At 37.1% G+C, this 20123-nt stretch overlaps 1 protein-coding gene across 16 annotated transcripts in view; it reads left to right on the top strand.

The window, feature by feature from the left end:
* Positions 1 to 20123, top strand: part of ABI2 (abl interactor 2) — a 55469-nt gene that overhangs the window by 24869 nt on the left and 10477 nt on the right. For 3 of the 16 annotated variants that reach the window (XM_010713509.3, XM_010713511.3, XM_031554172.1), the window contains exons 3-9: positions 5092 to 5268; positions 8860 to 8877; positions 15414 to 15511; positions 16242 to 16388; positions 17856 to 17980; positions 18932 to 19114; positions 19805 to 19963. In XM_010713509.3, coding sequence (XP_010711811.1) covers positions 5092 to 5268; positions 8860 to 8877; positions 15414 to 15511; positions 16242 to 16388; positions 17856 to 17980; positions 18932 to 19114; positions 19805 to 19963 — 907 coding nt within the window. Of the gene's footprint in view, positions 1 to 4046; positions 4129 to 5091; positions 5269 to 8859; positions 8878 to 15413; positions 15512 to 16241; positions 16389 to 17855; positions 17981 to 18931; positions 19115 to 19804; positions 19964 to 20123 lie in introns of all 16 variants that reach the window. The other 13 variants (XM_019617066.1, XM_019617067.2, XM_031554174.1 and 10 more) reach the window with 7 other exon arrangements.

The following is a 20123-nucleotide window of genomic DNA, read 5'->3' as shown; positions in this document are numbered from 1 at the left end:
AAAAAAAAAACTTCTTAAAAAGTGCCTGTTTTGCTTAAATGTAGCTCAAACTCAGAGTCGCAATAACTTCAGAGGATAAACTATTCTAGTTCTCTGTTCATACATACATTTGTAGAATGCAAATTTATATCACTTTCTGTATTGCCTTCTAAATGTCAACTTAATCAAAGAACTGAGATGGAAACTGATGACCATTTGTGGATGTTCAAATTGCATATAGGTCCTCAATAAGGAAACCATTTTAATGAAAGTGATTAAGTCCTGTTAGTCTAAAATCTAGATTACTTTGTTTTGGTCTGAAGGCTGATGAATCTATCTGTTCTTACTTGCTTTCTTGATCTTTGTCCAGTAATAGATAACATGCATTGTTTTATATTTGAATAATTTCAATCCTAAATACAGATCATCTGTATTAATATTTATACTCATTAGAAAAAAATTATGTTAAAATTTTTTCAAGTTAGCAGATGCTGTGAAAAATCATCTCCAAATTCTTTAAAGTAATTTTGCAGATTTTTCAGGTTTTACTGTTTGTATGATTTGGTCAGATTAAGTTATAAAATACTCTTAGTGAAAAAGTTAAGCTTTAAAACTATTCTCTGCTGGTAATAATATAAACAAGTGTTTTGTCACAAAGAGTTCAAATATAGTAAGAGTGATGTGTTGTCTCCAGTGGTGCTGGAGGATGGAGAAACCTGCTTCATCCTCTTCTTGTAGAATTTGTCTCCCATGGTGCTGCCAGTCACGAGTCACGCAGTGAAAGGATCACAGGCTGAACTCTTCTGTAGTCAGCGCGTGGTGCTTGGTTGAACTGCAGTAGTGTGCGTGAGCCAGGTGGTCTCTGCATGGAAGTTCTCTTGGATCTTCCACTGAGCTGTCGGTGAAGGCTGGTAACTGTTTTCAGTTGTCTTTTTCTTGTGAATTACATATAACCAGACTTTTCTAAAAATGGCAAATTCTAAGAATAGACAGACTTCTCTGAAAATGGCAATGCAAGTCTAATTTCGCCTAGTAAATTTTACCAGTTTAGTGGGTAGGTAGCTCTTCAGCATCTTAGTATCATTATGACCTCTTACTGTACAGAATACATTTAACTTATGTTGAAGCAACAAAGATGTCACATTTCTGATGGCAGTTTTTCATTTTAAAGTAATAGTCCAGTTTTCAAGCTAATTTGAAATAAGATAGTTAGGATATATTAAAAAAAAAAATCACCAAACAACTTAGCATCATTATGCTTAAGCAGCCTTTTCTTAGAAGGTGTTTTTAAAGTGTATTTTAAAAGCCCAAACAGACTGACAGTATATTGATAATTGAAAATTAGGATGTTTTGAGTAGAGGAAAAGTTGAAGGCTGTGGAGACTTTTGTTTCCAAAATTCGACAGCAGATTGGGCTTCCAATGTGCTAGCTTAATATTCTGGGAAATTTCATTCACAGCAAAAAATATTTTTCAAAACTCTGAGTTCTAAGTAAAGTGGTGAATAATATTAATTTTGTTTTTCTCCTTAAGCCATTGATTGCCTTTTGCAGATGTTATGGAGGGTATTTGAAAAAATGGTAATGATGAGTCTAATCTCTAATGAACTTTCTATTATGTAAATGCTTTAGCCTAATGGAGTGATGAGAGGAAAAATGCATAACACTATCAGGAGTTAGAAATTTTTTATCAGACAATAATATTTTAAATTATGGAAGTACAGAGTATATCCCATCTGCTGCTCCTGTCAGACTTCACAAGTTTGGTGTTCTGCTAATCCAGCTATAACCCCAAGTAATGAAACACACTTTATTTGTCGTGTTCTTGGAGATTTTCTGAAGAGGATCATTTGAAATTGATGCTTCTCAATAGAAGTTTCTATGTCAGTGAATAAACATTCTTTTCGCATTCTTCTGCCTCACTTAAGGGATTTATGCTAGTACTGGAGACAATAATTATCTGTGCTGTAGATAAATATTTTGATTTTCTTTAGTAGCAGGTTAATCTCTATTCTTTTTTCTATTAATCAAATAGCTTAATGTTCTTTTCTGCTATTATACAAATGTCTTAAGATCTTATAATTCCAGTAGTCTGACCAAGAAAATGAAATTTTTTGAAAAACCTTCCAACACAATACAATTTGGGGTGTATTTGCCTGAAGTGGATGCTGTTTTAATGAGCTTAGTCATCCCATTGCTGCTAAAGATAAAGGAGATGTTCTGAATCATAATGCAAAAGAACCCTGTTAGATGAACTTCAGGTTGTAATCAGATTTTATGCTTTTTGTTGCTTGTTACTGAAGTTGTGCCTCATTTATCACAGTAGTCCTTAAGGAAACTGAATGTTCTTACAATTCCTACTTAATTATTAATAAAACCCTCTCATAATTCATGGAAACAAGTTTCCACAGTGCCAAGATGCTGTCTCTACAGTAACATGTGCATTAAATATCTTCATTCACCTTATGTTTGTAGATAATTTTGTAATATAATACTAAAAATGCATGATTAAGTTTGCAGAAGTGATGCACTTGAAATGCAGAGAGTAAGAAAAAAACTTCTCAACGCTGTGCTGAGTTACTTTATCCGTTTTGTAGATAGAAGCCAAAGCTCTAAGAACGTAGCATCTAAGGTAGAAATAAAGTTTTGATTCAGAACCACAGACTGTGATGTTGCAGTACATTTGAAACATTATATAGCAATTGAGAGGCAGTTGTTCCGGCAGCTGGGGTTGTTTAACTTTTCAGCAAATGGGATCAGAGGCCTATGAGACAAAGAACATAAAATGTTTCTGTTGTTTCTGTGCTTCTCTAGTGTCACGTCTAGATCACGTCTCACACAGATGAAGTCTGAGATAGCAGAGGAGAATGGAATTCTTCTGTGGTATTAAACATGAAACTGCCTTTCAAGTTGTTACAGATGCATGCAGTTAGGTTATAAAAACCAAGACAAACAAAACAGACAAAACAGTTTGTGCTAAGTCTCCAGCTGCTGAGGTGAGGTTTTTGTAGACCATCTCTTGGTATAATGATGATGTGAACCTCTCCCTCTGCTAAACTGTCAAAGTGAGGGTTTGGCACAGGGTAGGGACTAGAATACGTCAGATGAATAGTGGATTTTACCCTGATGCAAAATGGTACTTTTTTCCTGTGTTGGATTGGAACATGTGCATGTGCTGTTTGCTCTGGTGCCGTAAGCACTGTATGAGACATGAAGAATCTGACTCACACTGTTGCCTTGGGGGATGGTATCTAGACCTGGTCATCCCAGGAAACTTCAGAAAGGACTTTGGCAAAATTAGTTGTGGAGCAGCTTAATTCTTAAATTAAGCTTGCACAAACTGTGAATTTCTGTAAAGGTTCATGTGTTGACCAGATTTGGGTGGGTTTATGTAAGGGTGATGGAGAATGTATCCCAGGTAGTTTAACTGCCCTAATAGATTTCCAGTCCTTACCCAATGAACTTGAGCTTTCCAAAGACAGGATTCCAACATATTCCAAGATTGAATAGTCTATTTACTTGGTAGCTTTGTTTGAAGAAATGGCTGTGCCGCTTTGGTAGAAGCTTTATTGCTCTAGGCAGGTGGTACCAGAAGTGGCAGAAATGGACATGACTGAAGCAACTAATACAGCTTTGTTTAGCTAAGGTGCAAGATATTGAAAATAAGTTGCTGGGAAATAATAGGTAATCTTGATAGATCGTAATTTAAACTTGCACATTATGCCTTGAACATTTGGGGAAATTCTTCTCTGGAAAGAATTTGAAGAAACAGCTTTTAGGAAGTGTTGTTTGTTTTAGTGGGAGTTTTGTATGTTTGTTTTGTTTGCTTGCTTTTGTTTGTGTGTTTTTTTGTTGCTCATTTGTTTTATGTTTTAGAATTACTTTCATAGATAATACAGATATACAAGATCATTTTTACTGCTTCTGTTATCCTTGGCTCAAGCAGAAATTTAAAACATTGTAGCCAACCCTGCTGTTCCAGTGCCTGCCCGCAGAAAAATAAAATTCAGAAAACTTTTGTTATGAAAATAATTTCTCATTTGTACCTGTTCCTTCGTAATTGCTACAGAGCATTTGTGTTGGCTGCAAGAAGTCTCTCCGGTACCATTCATGATCACAAGAAATTTTATGAATGATGAACAATATTGATGGTAATTCTAAGTGTTTTCTCACTTTAAGCTGTCACTAAAATGTTCACATCTGTGAAATTTTTTGTAGGCAAAGTTGTTTTGTCAGCAAATGATGATGATGATGATTTTTTTTTGTTAATGCTGCATGCAACTCTGTGCACCTTGCTTTAAGAGGGTTGTTTTTCTCCCTGCGAGAGATTGGGTTGTTTTTTTTTTGTTTTTTGTTTTTTGATAATGTTCTTTTTTTCCTTCTCTTATTAAAATAAATAAATAAAATTCAAATACGTGTTTTCAAAGAATTAATTTTCAGTAGGACCTTATTTCTGAGGTAGATATTCTCCTGTGGTACTCATGGTATGATATTTGTGTTATGGGAAGGATGGCTTTTCTGTGCAAGACTTACCATTCTAAATGAAGGCACTCGGCTTAGTGACCTAAAATTTCACCATTGCTTTTTGATGACGACTTTGTATTGACTGAAGTACCTTGTCTGATTTGTCTGAGAGAAGCTATATTCTGCTGTATAGCTACCAGTGCTAGCTTAGCAAACTCTCTTAGTGTGAGAAAAGCAGCTTATGGTTTGTTTTTCAGGTTGTAGAATTTCAGATTTGAGAAGATATCCTTATGCTTCATCTCATTGGAGGGTATTTCAAAGAACAGCTGAGGAAGCAGTTGTAGAATTAAAAAAGATGATTAATAGAATTGTATAAATCAGTGTCAGTAAATTCATTGGAAATAAAAAATATTTTGCTCAATTGTTAAGAATGAGAGTAATAGAAAATCCAAAGAACTTGTGGCCATTAGTGTAGGTTTGGAGGTGACAAGTTCAACAGTAAATCAAAGATGATGTAAGCAAGTATATGTAGTGATATGTTTAGCACAGTATCAAAACATTGGAACTGATTTAGAGTATTTTTTTTTTTGTCTACTGACTCTGTATTCAAATGCATACCACTGTTAGTAAATACACTGCGTCTTTTGTAGACGGTGGACATTCACAAAGAGAAAGTTGCTAGAAGAGAAATTGGTATCTTGACTACAAACAAAAACACCTCAAGAACTCACAAAATCATTGCACCAGCTAACTTGGAGCGACCAGTTCGCTACATCAGGAAACCAATTGATTATACAATTCTAGATGATATTGGACATGGAGTGAAGGTAGGTGATATTGTTAAAACAGACAAACTGCAAATACTTTGTCTATGTGTATTTACAAAATAACTTGATGCTTTTCATGGTAATATACCAGTTTCTCCTTGCCTGGCCAGTGTGTCTATAGTTATAAGAGGAGTTCTGCAAGACTGCAGTTAGTCTTTCCCCTTCCCTGTCTCCTTGAACCTCACAACTCACTGAATCTTATTTCTGAGGATATTTGGAACTGTACATCTCAGCTTTTACAATGCTTCTAAATGTGTTCTTGTGTGATGCTGCTCTTACTGTTTGGGTCAGTTGTCAGGATATATTGAGTAATGAAAGGTTAATGACTATCTTTCACTTTTCTCTCTAAATTAGCAACACAGAATATGATCCAGCTTTAATTGCCCCTGGTTTACTTGGAAGCTCATCTGAAGAAAGCGTTTGCATAAGTAGTATTAGTTGCTCTCTTCTCTAACTTCTGTCAATCTGTTGTACCCATATCTCATAATGTGCTTTGTTAAAGTGAGCTCTCTATAACTTTTTTGCCTCACAGGGTTTCAGTATAGCGGTGCCAGGCTCAAAGCTGGCTGATCCTAGTCTTAAAAGATGAGGATAAGTAAATTTCAGGGTAAAGATCAGAATAAGACACAATTGGTGGCTGTTCTGTATAACTGTTAGAACAATGCGCACAACGGCAGTCATGTCCAGTGTGGGATTACATGTATGTAGATTTTTTCAAAGCATTTCCTGAATGCAAGCAGAGTCTTAGCAGGCATGTCATTGTCTCATTGTTAGTTAAACTATGCTGCCAGAAAAACAAATATGGAAATGAGAACACTGACAGAGTTAAAGTTCCAGGAGAAGAAAGGTAAATAACACAAAGCTGTGTCATTTTTATGTGACAAACTTACAAATCTGTAAGTCTCTAAATTAGCAATACAGTAAGATGCTTCTTCCAGTCAAACTACGCAAGAATTTCTTTTTGTTTGATACGTACCTGCATTGGGTTGTCTGTGATGTTCAGTTTGAACTGTCACCTTGGATTTAGGTGACAGTAAGTTGCTTAACCTAACTTCTAAAATTCAAATTCTTAACAGTCCTAAGTATTTCTTCAGAACAATTTTACTTAGTCTTCTTCACATCCTGTTAATCAACAGAAAAGATTTGTCACCATTTCTTACCAAAACATTCAACTTCAGTTTGTGATCTTAATCAGATTCTCAACAGACAAGTAACTCTTTAATTTAGAGAAAAAATATGAACAAACAAACAAAGAAAACCAAAACAACTCCTGCAATATCAATAATAGCTACTATTTTGTCTAGGAAATCATTATAATTCTTGTGTTTAAAATCTACTACTAAATCAAATTTTGAATACCTGCAGGTCAACAGAACTCTGTCTGGATACTGTTCTTGATAATATAATTATGATCACTTTAACAAAATTATTTTAGAACTCATTAAAAAAAGTTTTAATTGCACTACAACACAAGTTACTTCCCACTGGCTTTATACCCTTATAATTGCTATTCTGCTTACCTCAATGTAGCAGAATCAGACCCACTGTGATGCAGTGCCTGATGAGTCAAATGTGTATTTGCATCCATTTGTTCTGCTTGTGATATACTTGAAACAGCATCCAAATGTACTGTTTGCAATGTACTATATTTATCCAGAAAAAAATGTGAAAAGCCTTAGAAAAGCATTGTGTGCTTAGTGAAACATTAAGCAAACATTAAGATCCATAGATCAATTCCAATTGATCCATCCTGTGTTCAGTGCTGAAGAAGGAACCACCCTCTTGTTGGTAGGGAGAAAATGGCCAGTTGTGTTTATCAGCCTGTTAATTTTTTTTCTGCTTGAGTAACTGCAGAATAGTTTACTAGATCTCCTGCTGGACAACAAAGAGAACAAAGATGAGTTAGCTTTAAATTTGCTTATTTATAGTTGTTTATTGCTTGAGCTTAAGAGCAATTTAGCAATTGAGCATTTTCCCTTAAAATGAGTACTTGACAAGTTACTGAATAAATAGAGTTGAAGTTCTAGTTATTATTAATCCTCTTGTCTACTTTCTTGCTGTAGGGCTTTCCCTCTAGCACTGGGACACAAAGTTATTTATTATCAAGACAATGAAAAAAGTAGTGTAGCATGCATTTATTGCAGTCCCTAAAAATGATTGTGAACTGGATTGAAAATAAAATAAAGGGGAAACGGGAGCATACTTGGCCAAGAAATCCAGTGTGCCAAGTTGAAGTGAATAGTTTAACCAGTTTATTAACCAGCTATATGACTTTTGGAAATTCAAAACATTCGTGGGTAAGTTCTTTGGGAAAAGGTGCTTTACAGTATGATGGGAGAGAATTTAAATGCCACTATATCATTCTAAGTGGTCCCTCATCATCTTGCTTCTCTGAAGCCACAATGCTGCAAAAATACAAAGAACTTCTTAATTGAAAGGGACTTGCTCTATTCTTTTTGAATGTTTCCTGGGTTACAGAGTCTTCTACTTTTCCTTCCATGAGGTTTTCTAGTTAGGAGGATGGAAAAGAAAAAAGTTTGATCCATTTGAAGTGGTGTGTAGTTGTATTAAGGTACTGTAATTACCAAGCAATACAGCTGAGGAAAGAATCACCCCCTCCTGGACCCTTTCGTGAAATTGACAATCTTTCTGGCCACTACAAGGACACCTGGCTTTCCTGTGAAGCAGTGACTTTTTTGGTTAATATCAACATAGAATTTTGAACTTGAAAGCTGCTTTCTAGTAAATCAGATTATGCTTTCTTTGCTACTTTAGGTTCTTGTTATGAGCTAAGTGAATGAACCAGAGTAGTCCTGGCTGTTGAGATTCTGCCATGTTTTACCTTTGGTGTTACAAGAAATTTAAGAAATGTGATGTGCAACGTGTTTAGATCAGCTGAACTGAAAACAGATCAAAAGATATTAAAATGAGAGGATTACTTGCACTGATATTTTTATTATGGGGAAAGAAAATATATGGTATTATGCCAGTGAGATATTGTGTGACTTCATGCCAAAAGCATGAGGCGTGATGATTGACTCTTGGTCTTTGTTCAAGAGATTTCTCATTGGACCAGATTAAGAGTTAACTACTAGTGTTGTCTAGGAAAGAGCATATATTAGATCAGTATTTAGAGGCTTTTGTTTCAGCCGGTTGTGAATATGCTAATGCAGGTAACTGAGTTCAGTTGAGCTCAGGGTATTGATAAGTCCATTCTTTGACAGCTCCAAAAAGTAATCTCTGAAGTTAATCCATCAAGGTCTTATTTTCCATTCTGAAGGATGGTGTCTTACAGTTAGTACTGTAAGAACTCGAGTAAACAGTATACTGACAATTGGGCTTTAATTTTGAAGTGTTAATGTAAGGGCTTTGTGATGAACATATATTGAAAGTTTCAGCTTGAAAATCTTTTATTCATGACACATTCTGCTTTAGCCACTCTTTCTATGATCTACTGATACATTATTTTGTTAATGCTGAATGCTTAACTTTTTTCTTTCTTTTTCCTTTCTCTTCATATCCTGAAGTTCCAACTAACCTTTCAATGCTTTTTTTCCTTACCTCTTTTATTTGCTCCATTTATGCATTAAGTGGTTGCTTAGATTTAAGGTAAGAAATCCCAGGGCTGGATTCCCATTCTTATTCTTCTGAGACTATTACACACGGGGAGATGGTTATGTGAATGTTACAGACTGTTTAAAACAACATTGCTCTCCTTCCTGTGTATCAGATTATTTTATTGCAGATAAACATTTTGTAATGGAAATTGATGTATTTGTGTAAGGAAGCTAGCAGTACATTTTTAAAGTTTTTTTTGCAAAATATTGACTATCTTAGATGTATCTACCAGATCATTTATAGAGGAAGAATATTGTGCTAACTGCATTTAAAAAAAATTCAGCGACTACCTAGCAGCTGGACATGAGCCTCCCCCTGTGTAATATTCTTTTTATCCTATATACGGTATGAGTTATTATTTGATTGGTATTTATGTTTCAGCTTAAACATTGCTCCAATAAGGGAGCACTAAAGGCGTGTAAAATAAAATAATAGTAATAATTGAAATCTGTACATATTTTTTAAAGTTGCAGTATCCTTAATTTTTTCAGAAACTGGTAGCAGTATTTAAATATGAAGAGCCATTTGGTGACTGATAGGCTATTAATTGATGAATGTGTCAGAAATTCAGATGGAGTATGGCAAGTTGCTGAGGATCTCAGAGATATTCAAACGTTAATAGTGTTAGTGGTTGCAGTACTAACAGCAAAAAGCCTTAAAATTTGACAAGAAGTTGATGAGGTTGCATGATCCAGCATTGGGATGCATTAAGTAGTAAATAGGCTATAGCCTTTATTAAGCATTTTGGTATTGTTGTCTTGCTGAAGTGCATCTGGTTTGGGGATTTGGGTTAGAGGAAATGAAATTTCTTTAGTGGCAGCCATGGTTTTAAAGAGGAAACTGCATTTGAAAGTGTAGAATATTAAGACATCACATGGAAAATATTAATTAAATGAAGTTCCAAGTTGATGTGAAATGTTTTTCATTACTAAGTATGTCCTGTGACTAAAAAGCTAAAAAAAAAAAAAAAAACAACCCTACACATTCCTGTTAAATAGCTGCTAGTGTAGATATCCTAATGATGCCCCCGTGGGGTTGGCAGCTGGTACTTGTGGTAAGGTATTGTTGTGTATGTAGCACGTCTGATCGCAATGAACATTTTTTTTAATAAATGAAAGGAGATTTCTCACATGAGTATAAGGTATAGTATTGTATTTCGAATCACGTAGTGCTGAAATGTTTTTTGAGGGTTATAAAATAGATCTCCTCCCTGGCTGTTACTGTCTATCTGTATGAAATGGATACTTCTGGTGCTGATCATGCCTTATTCTGCATGTAGCCCATGCTAGATGATGCTTTTAGAAAGGGAGTGGGCAAACTGTGGGTTTCCTTTGTTGCTTTCTGCAGTTATGAACCAGTAATGACCATCCTAAAAAAGTAACTACAGATTATGCGTGAACTGCCATATCTGTGTGCTGTCTGCAGTGGTGGAAAATCTCTCCTGCTTTTCAGATTTTTTAAAAAATTCTTTTTATGGGTTTAGAATGCAAATAACATTATTTGTTATAACATCAGCTGACGTATTTATCCATTTTATTGGAGTGAGCCTGATAATAAATTCCATTTGGCAGTTAAAATGTCAGGCATCTCCTCATTGCCAAAACTGTGAGGGTTTGAAAAGAACCCCATTAGTGGATGTATGTTACTCTTAATGGTCCTCATAGTCGCATGCATCAGCCTGAAAGGAGAAAACTGAAAGAAGGCTACTAACTGTAGTTCCATGTGGATATGAATTTTACTTCACTTGACAGATTTCATGTGAAATGTTTGATTTGTATTTATTTTTTATGGCTGCAGAGAAACCTTAGTCTTAGCTGAAAGTTCCAGCATCAAACTGACTGATGAGGCAAACCTTGCTTCTGTCTGCATAGCTTGCTTTTAAATTTAAGAGATAGTTTTGAGAAAAAACTACAGCTACAAGCCAGAGGAGTAGTATCTGTGCCATCTCCTGTCAGCAGATCAATTTAGAACAACATTGTTGAAGCCTTTTTGTTCTTACTGGACTTGGTTCTTCAATTACTTTATGTAAGTGAACATAGTATAAGTGGGTAAACTTGTTTGCTGAAGCTTTTACTTGTGGTTGTTAGCTAAGACGAGGTTGAAATATAGACTTTCTCTTCCATATAACCTGTTTATCAACTGATGGACATAGAGCTTAATTAGATTTCCAGAATAACTACCCAAGTAGCCAAGCCCAACCAGGCAAGGAGTTTACTCTGAGGGAGCAGATGACAGGCAAAAAAAAGTATAGTCTGTCCTCTCTGGACATTTCACAAGATGAAGTGAGACATGGGAAGTTTTTGTTCAGTATTGGGTGGTTTTTGCAGTATCAGGTATATTAAGTTGCTCAGAAAGGCTGGATAGCTGCTTGGAGCTTCTGAATGTAATCTGTGGAACATCACTATGGGGACACTATTAGATTTACCAAATCTTATGCTGACCTGAAAGATCAAGAAAATTTGGTTTGACAGTAAAGCAGCTCTTAAAAAATTCTGGGCAGAGTCCAACTTTAGGTTTAGTTCTTCCTGAGGTTTGGAATATGTGTTCTTCAGTCTTCTGGGAGGAAATCAATTTATCTTGGTAGTAATCTAACAATGAGATGCTTGGTTGAAAAGTGAATGTGTTCTGGATTTGAATCTTTGTTGCAGTGAAGTTTTTTTAAAGCTGTGCAGATCAACATAATTTAAGTGCCTTAAAGCTCTGTAAATAAATGGTATGTTAGTCTGACCAGCCACATATTTCTGCACTTCTTGTTCAGGCAATAGTGCCTTTTTTTTAAACAGAATGGTCTATTTCAGTCACTTTGGACCTTTTGTTTCTTTAAAGTTTGTTTTACTGCTGTTACTGTGGAGTTGAGACTCAGGGCATCATCCAGGATGTGTTGCTAGTAAGGAGCTACTTGTTTTAGGTTGTTTATGCAGTTTCTTCCTCAGCAAAGCATCACATTTTAGCTCCAGCACTGCCAGAGTTACAGCTCGGGTCCTTAGACCTTTTTGGTTGTAGCCCTGTAGCTTGCTACTGCATGTTAAAATAAATAAATAAATAAATAAATAATAAAAAAAAAGCTTCTGTAAGGAACCTAGTCAAAGAAATGCTTTTTGAGAGTACTTGTGTCCTCTCCCTAGAATTATTTGAGTCCTTCCATGTAATTTCAATGGGTGATGTTTTCTGTGTTTTTGCCTCCTTGGAAAGAGGCAAAACACTGGAGAAAATCCCTTCATCCATTCTATATAGACTATGTGCAGTGCTGCTCTGGGTTCACAGGATTGTCTTTCATCTTTTACCACAATCAGTGTTGGTTTTTTTCCCGACACTTTGTGCCTCGGTCATTATTGCCTCTCTTTTCTTGATTTCAGCTCAGCAGTGAGCTGCTTTGTGATTTTTGGTTGCAGGCTCTGTTTTGCCATGCAGTTTCCTAAAAGAATTTGCAAGCTCTTAGATACAAACCATCCACAGATCTGTGGAGACATGAAGTTACGCAAACCACCAAAAGGCAGATGTGTTCCTTTGCTTTTCTCTCCAGTTAAGCCAGTTGCAGCTGGATATGTAGAGCTGTGTGAAACCAGAGGAAATGTCATCAGAAACAGTGCAACTTTTATCTAGAAAGCTCCAGCTTACCTGGGAATTCCAACTGATTCTGACTGGAAAACTGATTTTTGAAAACTGACAGCAACTGTAAATGTGACCATGAGTTCTAGTGCTTACTTTGGATTGTAGAGTCATTTGTGAGGGATGATTGTGGATGAGGGTTTATCTCAAATTATATTTGCAACCATATATGCAAAATGAGAAACGCAGTAACAACAGAGTAAAGATTTGTTAGGGTCGGGGGGTATTAATGGCTTTATTAATAATTATTCTTTTTGCCTCTTAGACAAAAGGGGAAAAATTGGCAATCTTACAGTGTTTCTATCTCAACAGAGGTTACCCCTGGTACAGTTCTAAATGTGATTATTTTTATTTCCTCAAGTTAGTCTGTAGCCTTTCAGTGTCTTGTATAATAGCATTTCCAGAGATCCGTCCATTTTGATTGTTGAAATAATTTATGTGGCTCTAAGAGAAAGGGGATTTTATTCAGATGGAATTGTCTAACTTTCAGTAGCTAGTCTTCAAGTCATCAGTCCTGGTAGATTTGAAGACAGTGCTGTAAACTTTGTTTTCTCGGCATTTCAGTTTCAACGGTGAAAAGTCATTTCAAAGAGCCTGAAACTGAGCTCGCTGTCAGTGCATTTCCCCATCTTTCAGCATAGTCTTTCTGAAGAACGGCGTCTTTGTGACTGAAATTCCTTGTCTAACAAAGGCTCACTTTTTCTTTGGCCATGTTTTCTGAAGCTTTCTTCCTTTCCTGTGTCAGGGATATCTTTGTTAGCAGTAATAACAAAAGCTACTGTCAGTAACTGGAATTGTGCATCCATCAGAAAAGTATTGCTTTTGCTGACTGTTGGCTGTGCAATGTCTCTAACTGCGCTTTCCTTCCTTTCCCACGTCACTGTAGCCCAGTGGAAGACTAACACTTCACTTCTTGTATGCAAGTAATATTACTCTTGAAAGTAGGGTTACATATGTGGGATGTTCTGTTAACTGTAAAGTGATAGTTGGTGCTGGCATCAGGTAGGGAGAAGCCAGAGTGGCCAGCTGAAACACCTGCAGGGACTGCCGGGATGCAGTGGGTTGGGCTGCTGGCTGTTGTCTAAAGACACCCACAAGCCCTATTCTGCTGGGCGTAAGGGGCTCTTTGACAAAGCTGTAATGAGTGATGTTGCGGTGACTGGTTTTTTTGTTTGTTTGTTTTTTGTTTTGGTTTGTTTGTTTTGTTCTTGTACAACTGAAATACGTGGGGTGAAATAGATGTCTCTAATGAAAGAGGAAATACAAGGGCTGCTGCAACTTTAAAAAAAAAAAAAGAGGATTTTGTGCTACCTATTAATATTCCGTGTATAGAATAAAATATTCTTCATTTTACACTTTCCATCTTCCCTTCAAGTAATTGTAGTTCAGTGCTTACCTCATCCCTCACTTGAATTAACTTTAGAATTCTTGTTGCTTAGAGTTGGCTTAAAGGACTTTATAATGTTGTTTAAAATGCTTTTTTCTTAAATTGATGTTGGAAAGCACTTTTGCACAACTAAGTCCAAATGTTTGGTTTTGAATTTGACACACAAAACAGAAAAGTCACCAAGCTTGCAGTATTTGTTGTTGTTTTTTTTCCTCCCAGGTAATTTAAATTGTGATAGCAGTGGGGTTCTTTAGAGCTAGGAAATCAAATTTGAGAGTTACAATACTGAATGTAGTGCTCTTTATGCTGTCTCAGTATTTATAACTTTAAAAAAGTGAGCATTGCTAGTGGTTTAAGTGCATTGTCATGGACAAATTATGAAGGAGTAATTTGCCTTTTTAATAATATTTGCAAATATTCCTAGTGTGTTGATCACTGTGCTTTTCTTTTTTTTAATGGGACGTTAGACAAGACAAGATTTACCTTTTAGAAATGAGAAAAACTATGAAATCAAACACAACAGAAACAAAAGAAAAAGAGACATGAGTGTACTTTAGTTTGTTGAAAATCTCTATATCCAAGCAATAGTCTGAGCATTTGTAGATCAAAAGCTGTTTAACAGAGACTTCTAAGAAGGCTGCATACAGATTCCTGTAATGGTGAATTCATTGATAGAATTGTGCTTGGCTGACAGCATACAGGTAAACAAAATGCCATTGGTGGTATTTGTTTATGATACCTAGATTGAGCAGTCAACCAGGAATGCAGATGATTTCTTTTTCTAGAGGTTATAGTAAATTATTTTATATGAAAGTTTCTTTGTTAGTAATTAAACCTGAAAGAATGGGAGGGAGTGACCACAGTCACATCACACCACTGCAAATAATTTTTCTCCCCATACATTTATTTATCTATCAATTATTAGAGATTAATTTGCTACAAATCTGATGGGGAAAAAAGTGCATCTCTATTTTTGTCTACGTAGCTTTCTTTATAATTTTAAATGTGTATTGGTAATATTTATAATAAATACTATATTAAATAAGTACTGTGAAAATGTTAAAAGATTAATGAAACATATTTGGAAATTATTCTGACTTTTGTGCATTTTGTATTTAGTATATTAAATTGTGGCCTACTAGGTAAGCTTTAATACTTTCAAAGAGTACTCAAAAATATTTTTGGAGATTTACTACTGAATAGGGCAACATGAACTAACTGCCCTTGTTCTTAAAGGTTGTCTGGGAGGTTTAAGCAAGTCAGATACAGTGCCTGTATTGTCACTGATTTAGTGTTTGCGATAGCCTAAAGGCAAATTCACTCATTTTTGAAAACCCTGTGTAATAAAGAGTCCTTTGAGCACAACTCTTGACTTTCAGCAGAGTGGAAATTACATATAGAATGCATGGCCTCTCAGTTGATCTTTTGTTTGTTTAAACCTTCCCTTACTTGGAGATAAATGCTGAAGGCATCTCTCCCCCTAGATGCTGAGCTTAGAGAAGGCCATTTCTCTCCTCGTTCTCTCATGCAGGTCAGCACACAGAATATGAAGATGGGTGGGTTGCCACGTACAACACCACCCACCCAGAAGCCACCAAGTCCACCGATGTCAGGAAAAGGAACTATTGGGTAAGTGCAGTTACCAAGCATGTGAAGGGCTTAGATGAACAGGAACAAAAGATGATTTTCGTGTGGTGTGGTGTGTTTTGATTGCCTGGTTTTGCTTTAACCATCCAAAGATCAACGGATGGTACATCAGCATCTTACCCTGATCATGTCACTGGTTACATACTGTTGAATGCATTTCTGCCAGAAGATAATAGGCATCATCAGCCCTTCCCAACAGCAAAATTTTTGTATCATTGCAAAACACATCTACATGCTTTAGAGAAGAATCATCAGCTGTGTGGCTTTGACAGGTGATGCTAAACAGCTGGAAAGTTGGTACATGACACTGTTAATTTGTGCTGTGTAAGAAACGTAATTCCTTGACCCAACTTCTACAGGCAAAGTCCTTAGGAAACTTGGTGTAAGCAGGAGGAACGCTGCTTGCTAGTAAGTGATTATGTATGTATGTACAGACTACAGTGCTTTAAGTTCAAAATAAGATACAGATTACTTTTAAAACAAGAATGGAATGTGCATCTGAGCTTATGAGTAGGAAAACATCTAGGAAATAGAAGTACATGAAGAACATCTTTAAGTGATTTTTGTCATCCTCCAAAGTCGATGTCGAAAACATACAGAATACAACTTTTAACTCTTGATACTGATTAGGATGTAGCTAACTTTAAAGAACAAAAAGTGGCTTTTTCTGTACTATCTGATTTGCTTCTTTAATATGCTTGTTCTTGTGTAGGCGTCACTCTCCTTATCGTACGTTGGAGCCAGTACGTCCCCCAGTGGTACCAAATGACTACGTGCCTAGCCCAACGCGCAATATGGCTCCCTCACAGCAGAGCCCTGTTAGAACGGCTTCTGTGAACCAGAGGAATCGCACATACAGGTACTCAGCATAGTCCTGAACAAAGCGTGGCTAGTGTTACATAAGTGTTTGGACAAAAATGCTACAACTTGAAAACCACTTGCACTTTGACAGCGAAGCTTTTATTAATTCATGATATAGACTGGCAATGCCATTTGACATGGCAAAAATGCGCTCTAATAAAACTGGAGTAGTGAGTTGTGTTAATATTGTTCACGTAATCCTGTGGTTACCTTGATTTTAATATTAAAACATAGTGGTAGCACTTAATGTTTTACTAAAATTGTGTCCTGTTTCAAGTAGGTAGTTTGCAATATTCTATTAAATGTTTACAAAACTGGGAGAAGGCTGGATCAAAAGAGACTTGGCTAGCAGATTGAGGGAGGTGATCCTGCCCCTCTGCTCTGCACTGATGAGGCTGCACCTGGAGTACTGTGTCTAGATGGGGAGTCCTCAGTACAGGAGAGACATGGACCTGTTGGAGTGTGTCCAGAAGAGGGCCACAAAAATGATCCCACAAATGGAACACTGCCCTGTGAGGACAGGTTGAGAGAACTGGGACTGTTCAGCCTGGAGAAGAAAAGGCTCCAGAGAGATCTGAGAGTGGCCTTTCAGTATCTTAGGGGGGGAGCTGTAAGAAAGAAAGGGACAGGGTCTGTTGTGATAGGACAAGAAGGTATGGTATCAAACTAAAGGAGGGGAAGCTTAGCTTGGGTATAAGGAAGAATTTTTTTTACAAGAAGAGTGATGAGACACTGGCACAGGTTGCTCAAGGATGTGCTGGATGCCTCATCCCTGGAGACGTCCAAGGTCAGGCTGGACAGGGCACTGAACAACCTGATCTACATGCAGGTGTCCCCGTTCATTACAGAGGAGTTGGACTAAGTGACCTTTAAAAAGTCCCTGCAAACTCGAACAATTCTGTGAAAACTTGTGTCCTTCACGTTGAAGGACCTCATGGTGAACTTATATTTCACATCTTTGTTTGAACAGTCCTTGATATTTTTAGATTGAACAGCTGAAAAAGAGCGTTGTATTTTGAGGATTCTGGTAGTGGCAAACACAGAATGAAGCTGAGCTGTGTTACCAAAGGTTATGGAAAAGGTTAGCCTTCTTTCTAGGATAACCAGAAGTTTCTTGATATACTAGTTCTTTTGAAATCTTTACTTTTTAAACACTGTAAGTACTTGATGCTAGTGAAATAGATGGGCTTAAAGCGTAAGAAAATCTGACTTTACCATTGTAGAATTTTTGTATTTGCGTGTTTTACTTTTGGGCAAGTTCTCTATGACTACGTGAAAAAACTTCTGCTGTGGTCAAAATGAAGAGGACTTTTTGGAAAAGTTAGATTTATATACGTTCATATCATCATTTCTTTTTTCTTGTTTCCTGTTACTACTCTGAATTAGCGAAGTGCTTTCTGAGGCCTTTGTGTTTCAGCATGCAGAGCAGCATATTCATTTCGTGGATTACTTTGGTTTCTTACAGCAGCAGTGGGAGTAGTGGAGGAAGCCACCCAAGTAGTCGGAGCAGTAGTCGTGAAAACAGTGGAAGTGGCAGTGTGGGTGTTCCTATTGCTGTTCCCACGCCATCTCCTCCCAGTGTCTATCCAGGTAAACGGAAACTTGCTGTTCCCCTTTCTGTCTCAGCATTAACTTTAGCATTTGCAGATGTGATGAGGAAGTCCCATGAGGAACCTCAGAATTCATTTTCCAGAAGCATGCAATCATTGAAAATTGCTTGCTATTGGTAGCATGAATTTGAATAATGTAATGTATTCTCTGAGAGTGTCTGAAGTACTTTAGTGTTTTTTTAATATATTACTTGATTTATGAGCATTTTTTGCCTGGCTGCCTGCATGGAACCAGATAGGATACAATATCTTTTTTGGTGGGTGGGGAGAAACTTACTCCTTTTAAGCAAATTGATACTTTTTCATTGGCTGTTCGTGCAGATCTATAGCAGCTTCCTATTAGACAGTTAGATTAAAAGAGAGGCAGGCAGAGAGTAAATCCTTAGTACACGATGCAAGCCTAGCTGAGTTGTCATGAAAAGGTGTTCAGTTACTGTAACTACACTGGTCTTCCCAAAAACAGGAAGTGATGTTAGTACTCCTTGTTCAGCATTTTCAGTGAAAAGGAGCATACAGTTTTGGCTAGCAGTGTGAGCTGAAATACATGATGCTTCTGAACCAAAGAAGCATTTTTGGCTTTCCTCTCCTGTATATTTTCTAATTTGTACAAAAATTCAATGTAGCTATGCTACAGATTGCAGCCTAAATAACAAAGATTAAAGACATCTTTCAAAAGTAATGGCTCTCCCTGGAAAGTTCTAGGTTGTTACCTTCAGACCTGGAAAGAAGCAGCAGGTTTGCTTGACCCTCATGAACTGTCTACGTAAGAATGAGTTTTTCATTAGTAGCTTCATTTTTCCCTCATCTCCTCGTGCATTCTAAAATACTATGCATCTAGTAAGTAGCTAACACTGAAGAGTCAAAGGCTTTCTCTAATCCTTGCTAACATATCTCCTTATTAACTCCGCCTCTTCCTCCTCTCTTCACTTAGCCCCTGCTGGCTCGGCTGGCACTTCTCCCCTTCCTTCTACCTCTGCTCCTGCCCCCACCCCTCCTGCTCCAGCCCCTTCCTCCTCTACCCCAGATGCTGCTGCTGCTGCTGCAGGAGCCCAGCCCCTTGCTGATGGCTTCACCTCTCCAACTCCCCCTGCTGTTTCTTCCACGGCCTCTACAGGTGAGTGTCTGCTCCCTTGTGCGGGCAGATGAGCCCAGATGTGATCAAGGTCCGAGGCTTTTCAGAGCAAGTTTTCAAAGAGTTGCTTCAATGGGTAACTCCTTTGAGTATGATTCACTTATGACATCCATTCAAGCAGTTTCTGGCATTCTCTTCTCCCCAGATGATTCTCTGTATATTTCATGAGTAGCGACAAGATACTTAGTACTGTGTTTTTCTTTGAATAAGAGCAGTTTGTACACATTGTGTTGCTTGACAGCTGGAGTGCAAAGTGGTATTTTTTGCAGGTTTATAAATGAGAACTTCTTATAAATTCAGTTATTATAATATGTTTTATAAAATGGGTAAATGAAAATGATTTTCTTTCACTTTGTATATGTATATACATATGTATATATTATATGTCTATGTACCTTTGCATTTTCTTTTTTTGTGTGTGTGATTAGTGCTGATTATAGGCAGATGGAGGAGTGTTTTGGTTTTTTTGTTTTTTGTGTTTTTTTTTTTATTGCCGTTGAGACATCCAGTGTTTTGGCAGCTGAGCTAACTGCTTGTAGGATGTAGATTGTCTCTAAGAGAACAGAAACTTTTCCTAGCCTTTGAATTTTGAATGGAGCTTTTAAAAAAAAAAAAAAAAAAAAAAGCGAGCATAATTCTTTCTTTGGTAACACATTTCTCTTTCTAATCCAGGCCACCCAGTTCAGTTCTACAGTATGAACAGGCCTGCGTCTCGACATACACCACCAACAATAGGGGGCTCTTTGCCATATCGGCGTCCTCCTTCGATCACGTCACAGACGAGCCTTCAGAACCAGATAAACGGAGGACCTTTTTATAACCAGAACCCAGGTAAGAAAGGTTGTCTGCTGTGATGAATGCAACACAGGGTTGAATTGACTGGGACTTCAGATCTCTGAAATCCCATGTTCTGTCTCTGGTGCAGCTCTTGCAGTCAGTCCGAGGTAACTTCCAGTACATTGCTGGGCACTGTGCTGAAGTGGAGGTGTGA

The sequence above is a fragment of the Meleagris gallopavo genome, chromosome 7, assembly GCF_000146605.3.
Source record: "Meleagris gallopavo isolate NT-WF06-2002-E0010 breed Aviagen turkey brand Nicholas breeding stock chromosome 7, Turkey_5.1, whole genome shotgun sequence".
Classification (NCBI taxonomy): Eukaryota; Metazoa; Chordata; class Aves; order Galliformes; family Phasianidae; genus Meleagris; species Meleagris gallopavo.
Note: the sequence above shows the minus strand (reverse complement) of the source record. Positions and strands in the feature narration are given on the sequence as shown.